This window comes from Engraulis encrasicolus, chromosome 21 (assembly GCF_034702125.1).
Source record: "Engraulis encrasicolus isolate BLACKSEA-1 chromosome 21, IST_EnEncr_1.0, whole genome shotgun sequence".
In the NCBI taxonomy this organism is placed as follows: domain Eukaryota; kingdom Metazoa; phylum Chordata; class Actinopteri; order Clupeiformes; family Engraulidae; genus Engraulis; species Engraulis encrasicolus.
In genome coordinates, this window is record NC_085877.1 from 50898872 (window position 1) to 50905480 (window position 6609).

Here is a 6609-nt window from a genome sequence, read left to right on the forward strand (position 1 = left end):
TAGTGCTAGTGTTAATTAACAGGGGTCACTGGTCATTTTACTCAGAATTGAGTAACATTAACTTCCTCTGGAGTCAGTCCCGGATAGTGTCAGAGTTAATATCTGTAGTTATAATAAAATCTCCGGATTCACACTGTGACGCGTTAGATTGGCCACACCCACCCTTTGAATCGCCTGCTGGAGCGACTGGGCTGGGAGTGGGACACTGTCAGCAGCGGCAGCGGTTAACCATACTTTGTCGTGGAAAATCTTTCCTTTATATGGTAAGTTACGTTTTGGCCGATACAAATGTCACTTTGGGATTTATATAATCGTTTCGTGGTTGATTCTGTCAGCTGGGTAAGTAAGCGAATTAGGCTAACTAACTAACGTTAGCTTAGCATGCTAGTTGACCAACACTGCACTGGACCAGGGTTTAGTAAACAATAGTCCTCTGAAATAGTGTATGTTGTTCATACCGGAAGGTTTTTTGAGCAATTTGTTAGAATTTGAAATACTCTACACGGTTGGAGTGTAGTATGTCGACACTGCATATGTGCAAAATATCTTATGTTGCAAGCAGCCAATGCAATGTGGCTAGTTTGGTAACTTGGTGTAGGGTTGAACTAACTGATACTACATTTCGGTTTCCTATGAACGTTTATTAATGATACACCGGCGTTTTGGGTCTGCAATGGTTGCAACGGTCCCTTGAAATATGGAACGCCATGGTAGTTAAATCGTGCGGTGAGGGACGCGATTTGTCCGGTATTTTCATGGATGACTGGAACAAGACACCCGCACATCAACTCTAGCTCTAGAACCAGCTGTTGAGAGCGCGACCAAGTTGAGGTCTGTGTTCGGTGCTCCATCGTGTACAGCTCCAGAACTACCTGTTATGAAATCGTGGTCTTTGTCTGATCATGTTGAGCGCTTTCCATAGAAATAATACAATTGTATTAGTTCTATGAGCGCTTACACATGAAGAGAGTTCTTGCGCGTTGCAGACCCGCGGTTAGAGTTGGCTTGGTTAAAAAAAAGTTAGCCTTGACAGGTGAAAGCTCTCTTCGTGTTTTTAAGCCTTACACAGGACAGGAAGTTTTTTTAAATTCTAATTGTAGTGTTCAGTCACCCACCCTCCTCCCCACAACTGGGCGAGGATCACTGTGTGTAAATGTAATACTTAAGGAATACATTGAGTAATGCCATTTTTGTCTTTAAAGCAACATGCTGGTGGCTGTAGAGTATAATGGAGTCAGCAAATGGGTCAGGGTACCACAGGCCGAGGAGGAGTACAGTTAATCACTGTTTTTGCAAGCAGGTAACTGTTAGGCTAGTTTGACTGTCATTATTTGTGCTTTTAAGCTTTTACAGTGTCTTTGTTGGAAACTGCCGATAACAGTTATATTTCCTACTAACTCCAGTGTATTTATAGTCCATCAGCTTTGCTCAATGCATGTTTGTTGTTCCCAAACCTCTCTGATTGACAGTATCTTGTGTTTCAGTGCTGGCGAAATTCAATTTGCCAGATTCTGCTTCTTTAAGGCTGAAGGATTCCATTAATGTGGAAGTGGATTCAGACATATTTGATGAACTCTTAAAGTCACCAGGGGTGCTTTTCAAGGCAGAGGAATGTACTGGTAAGTGATTGCAGGCTTATAGTTTAAAGCAATTAATTTTTTTGTTTGTTTTCTACAAAAGGTAAGTTGAGCTGTAACACATCTCCTGTCTTGGTCACTAGGCTATATGCACATATTCACTACTCTTTTCCTGTCTCACATTATTGGACGAACTGATTATTAATCTAGGTGTGTTTGAACATAGTTGTGAGGCCAAACACACCTGGATTAATCAGTTTGTCTAAGAATGTAAGATAGGAAACTAGGATCGGCCTCAAGTTTCGGAAGCGGTGGATGTGTATTGTCAGTTGTCATTAACAATGCTATATTTTCTCTTAGATACCCATACTGAGGTGACATTCTTAGAGGGCTCATCTTCATCAGACTGGCCCCCATCAACATCATGTGCATCCCAAGAATCATCAGGTACTGACTCAACAGTGATACTGGAATCTACAAAGACTCGGAAAAGACAGCTGATTGAAGGGCCCCTGGATGGCAACGTTGCAAGAGATGTAAGTTAACCAAATGCTACTGACCCTGAAGTCAATTAGACCAATGTCGAACCTTATATTTAAGTTTCACAATAAGTATATTGATACTGTAACTTCAGTAGGTGTTGGACATAGAGGTAGAACATAATACTAGAGTGGACACCCCCCCACCCCACCCCCTCTTCACGGCAATCCATAGCAGACATTTGTTGGAGGTAGACATGAAGAATGGAGAAGGAGGCTCATCTCTGTCAAATGGCTTAACAATGTGAAAAATGTCCATTAACACACTATGCAAAGACAATAGATGAAGTGTGTTGCTAAATATCTACATAATTAATATAATTTGATTTTCATATGTATTTTGTCAACTCTTATGATTTAAGTACATATTTAGCCTGACATTTCAAATCTGGTCTTTGATTAATGTGTTACTTCATATTCACACAGTTTTAATCACTATCAATTTTTTGACAGAGTTGGGCGTGTTCTCCATTGATTTGCATTGACTGAAGGTGCCTACACTACCTACACAAGATGAGAGAGTGCATGTGCCGTTTCTCTGTGCTGTCGTGAATTGCAGTGTCAACTCTAGTGTTGTGTTTTACCTTTATGATGTTGGACTGAAGATGCAGAGCTCTGCTATGATGGCTAATTCTCATTTATCATGCCAAACAACTGTAACATCAGATGAAATGCCTACTGTAATTTCAGTGTGAATGATGTGCAATTGTTGTTTCAGAATGTTAGAGCTGTTCTGTGTTCAAAGCCCGGTGGAAAAGAAATACTAGAAGAGTACAAGAAAACAAACACCATCACTGATGTTACAAGAAGAAAGATGGTCAACATTCTTGTGGCAGATATGGTAGAGAACCATGGGTAAGTGAATGCGCTTGCAATATTGGATTGTGGTTGTTTTCTCATTAGTTTTTATTTTTACTCAGCTATTTAATTTGCTCTTCAGTTTTAGTTTGGCTGTTTATTTGACTAAGCTGATGTTATCTGATATATTATTGCAGAATTTATTCTTTTTTTTACGTTTTGCTTAACCTATTGATGCCTCAAACACCTGCAAAAACACCTGCTAAATGCTGTATTTGGGAAAAGGTGCTGTAAACCTTAAAAACATAAATATCTCAGCTTCCCTAGCACATAAAAACATGAAATTAATTGCATTTAAAAGCCAAGACCCTCTTCTTGCACCCATGACCCTGAGTGCTGCATAATACGTCTCCAGGCACTAGGGTCAATGTTGCGCTATGCAGCATCAGGCATCAATGGGTTAACTATTAAAACAAGTACTCTAAATGAAATTTTCAATTTTTTGGTGATGTCTTTCTTCCTTGGAGGGTACCTCCGGTAAATGTGCGGAACCTTTATGCACTTGGGATTACAACACTGTTCCCAAAATTGAGTGACCCAGATTCCAAGAATGGCTATGTGAGTGTGAACCGTAATGCATCCTTGTATAGTCTGTGTATATTTCTAAAACTGTTTTTGTCAATAGCAAGTCTGCCAGTCCTGGGTAGTGGCATCCCTCATCTTACTGGGGTCTGTTAAAAGGTTTTCCTGGAGTTTTTTATGAGGTCATATGAGTCTGTTTTTCTTTATCAACAGGAACATTTTTATGATCATCAGAGCGGTTCCGGCTACCTAGCGTGGAGGCTGAAAACTGTTCAGCGGACCTCTGCTCAAGACCACAAGAAATCCAAGACAACTTTCCAAGAGGGCCCCAAGACTCCACGCAGTATCCATTCAGATGAGAAGCAGTTGACCGGGGATGAATGCAGGGAAGCCATATCAACGATGAAACACTCAAGTGATACAATCCTTGTCAAAAATAAGATGAAGGCTACATTCCAGCACAGACAAAGAATCATTCAAAACCCAGAAAGTGCCTCTACTGTCCTGGATCTCTTTCCCAGATTCTTGGATACACCTGGCTTGGTAAGCATAAATGCATTCCTGACAATTTTGTGGTTGCCTTATTTTGCTTGATTGTGTAATTGTTGCCTATTTTTCCATGACAACTGTGTTCTCTTCCCCTTCACCTTTTCTGTTTTAAGATTGACCAAGACTTCTCAATGATCTTTGGTGAGGAGGTGTCTGGTAAATTCCTCTCCAAGTGGCCAACCGTTTTCAAACCTAGAGTCATCGCAGATTGCTGCAAGAACCTAACTCCGAGTCCGCTTGTTGATGAGCTGCTTCTGTCTGCACAACAAGAGTCTGATGATTGTGGTAAGTGTTAACAGTGTTAATCTTAATAATCTGCACACATCCACTACTATCTGAACTTGAGGCTGCTCTTGGCTTCCTGTCTTGCATTATTGAACCAACTGATTAATCCTGGTGTGTCTGACATTACAACTATGGTAAAAGTTACAGTAATGTAAGACAGGAAACCACGAGCAAACTAAACTTCAGGAAGTAGCGGATGTTTGCATACCGTATTCTAATTTCTCTGACGTAGCCCACTGAATAGTAGATGCAGTAGATCACTTATGCTTCAGTGCACAATGAAAATAGGTCATTGTTGTGTTCTCTTATGTTTTTCTCCCCTTTACTACAAATAACATTTGTACACACTGCATCTTACTGCTAACCATATTCAATCCATCATGTAATTAAAGAAAACTTAACTGTAACTGATACAGCAATGTGTCACTTCTATTTCTGCAGTCTGGCATTCTGAGGAGTGGGATTCCGAGATGGCTGCCATCCTTCTTCTGCTTCACCTCCTGCCTCCAACAGTTAAAGGCAAGAAGAGTGGCAAGATGAGTGCTTCGGAGGCTACTCGACGCCTGATCAAGTTCATGAAGGTATTTTTTTTACAACGTACATCACTGATGCAAGGTTTTCAGGAGCCAATATGGCATTGTAATTCTTGGGGTGCAGTTAAATAGTTTAAAAAGAGTAATCCATCCATTTATCACACACATGTTGTGTACATTCATGGATCTATGCCTTGAATTCATCATTAATTCATCCAATTGTGTATTGCTCTCATACATTCATTCGCATATCACCAGTGCTTAATTTGTCAAGCGGGAGGTCCTGGAGCGCAGAGGATGGGTGGCTCCCCCCCGAGGGGGGGTCTATGATATCTTTCCCTAAGGTTCCATCCAAGGTTCCGGAGCTCTCGTCTGAGGTTCCGGAGCTAGCTCCCCCTTGCTCCCCCTCAAATTAAGCACTGCATATGAATTAAAAAGACTTCAGTAAAAACATTTCATCACACTCACTCACTCACTCGTGGGGCCAGACATCCATTCATACAGTCAGTCGCACATGATTTAAAATGAAGAGGGGATGTCTTCGCTTCAGCCTTGGTGGTGCTCACCGTCGAGGACAGCAGTATAAAGACAAGCTGGGCTACTTCACAGTGACTAGACCCAGGAATGACTGGAGCACTCAGCAACTATTTTAGAGTTTTTTTTTTATTATTTTGGTGCACAAAATGACTGACGTTTCGGCACACCTGTGCCTTCCTCAGAGTCGGGGAGGCAGGTGCGCCGAAACGTCAGTCATTTTGTGCACCAAAATAATAAAAAAAAACCTCTAAAAAAGTTGTCGAGTGCTCCAGTCATCTCTGGGTCTAGTCACTGTGAAGTAGCCCAGCTTGTCTTTATAAATTAAAATGACTTGAGTAAAAACATTATCACTCACACTCACTTTTTCACTCACAGGTGGGATCAAGCATGGAGACCTTCCTTAAAGAAACTGGCCCCAGACAGCCCTTTCTGCTCGGTGTCGGAGAAAGAAGCAACTGCATCCAGGACTTCTACATCATCCTGGACCAGAAGGCCATTCCCTGCAGGATGCAGACCCCAGTTGCTGCCTTTGATGAGCTCTTCAAGGCGCATTATGCTTTTGCTGTGTCGTATGATGATGCCCTGTCCATCTTCTTCATCTTCATCCAAACCACTGTGTATGGCATTGACGTCGGCAAAGTGAAAGAAAGTCCCAGGGTAAAAGAAATTCGAGCAAGGCTTCTTCACTCTGAGGTTTGAAGACGGGTACAGTTTGACCAGAAATGTAACGTACTTTTGTAAACTACACCACACCAGTTGATCAATGTCATTTAGACATTGGAAGTTTGAGCATGGATCGTAGTCTGTGCGATTGAACTATGGAGAACCTGGTTGTTTTAACCAACCAACGTCACCTTTCTCGAGTGCATAAAGACTGTTTTAATCCAGATCCTGACAGCAGTTATTCGGGACATGTGTATCTCTGTTACTGCCCAGGTTCAATCCTCAGTTGTTCCAGAGAGCACTGTGCAGTGTCTAGTTGATTCAATGGAGGAACTGGTTAATGATGTTCATGCTCACACAAAGATAGCTGTTGTTAAAGGATAACTTCTGCCAATTTCGACATGCAGTTATAATGCTCACACTACCCTGGACTTGTCAGTACCTGAGATTTTTTTCTTTTCTTCAGCCTTTTCCGAGATCGTGGTCATTGTAATGGGGGAAGAGTTTGTTTACATTTAAAAAAAAAAAAAAAAAACATTTTGATTT

General features: G+C 41.4%; 1 protein-coding gene across 1 annotated transcript in view; it reads left to right on the forward strand.

Moving 5' to 3' along the window:
• The first annotated feature begins 1918 nt into the window (after nucleotides 1-1918).
• The window catches only part of LOC134437461 (uncharacterized), a 5022-nt gene continuing 331 nt past the window's right edge, over nucleotides 1919-6609 (forward strand). The window contains exons 1-7 of the mRNA XM_063186952.1: nucleotides 1919-2113; nucleotides 2835-2971; nucleotides 3442-3532; nucleotides 3710-4039; nucleotides 4159-4330; nucleotides 4772-4911; nucleotides 5776-6609. The exon at nucleotides 5776-6609 is cut by the window's right edge and continues 331 nt beyond it. Of these exons, the coding sequence (XP_063043022.1) occupies nucleotides 1919-2113; nucleotides 2835-2971; nucleotides 3442-3532; nucleotides 3710-4039; nucleotides 4159-4330; nucleotides 4772-4911; nucleotides 5776-6099 (1389 nt within the window). The 3' untranslated portion in view covers nucleotides 6100-6609. The remainder of the gene's footprint in view (nucleotides 2114-2834; nucleotides 2972-3441; nucleotides 3533-3709; nucleotides 4040-4158; nucleotides 4331-4771; nucleotides 4912-5775) is intronic.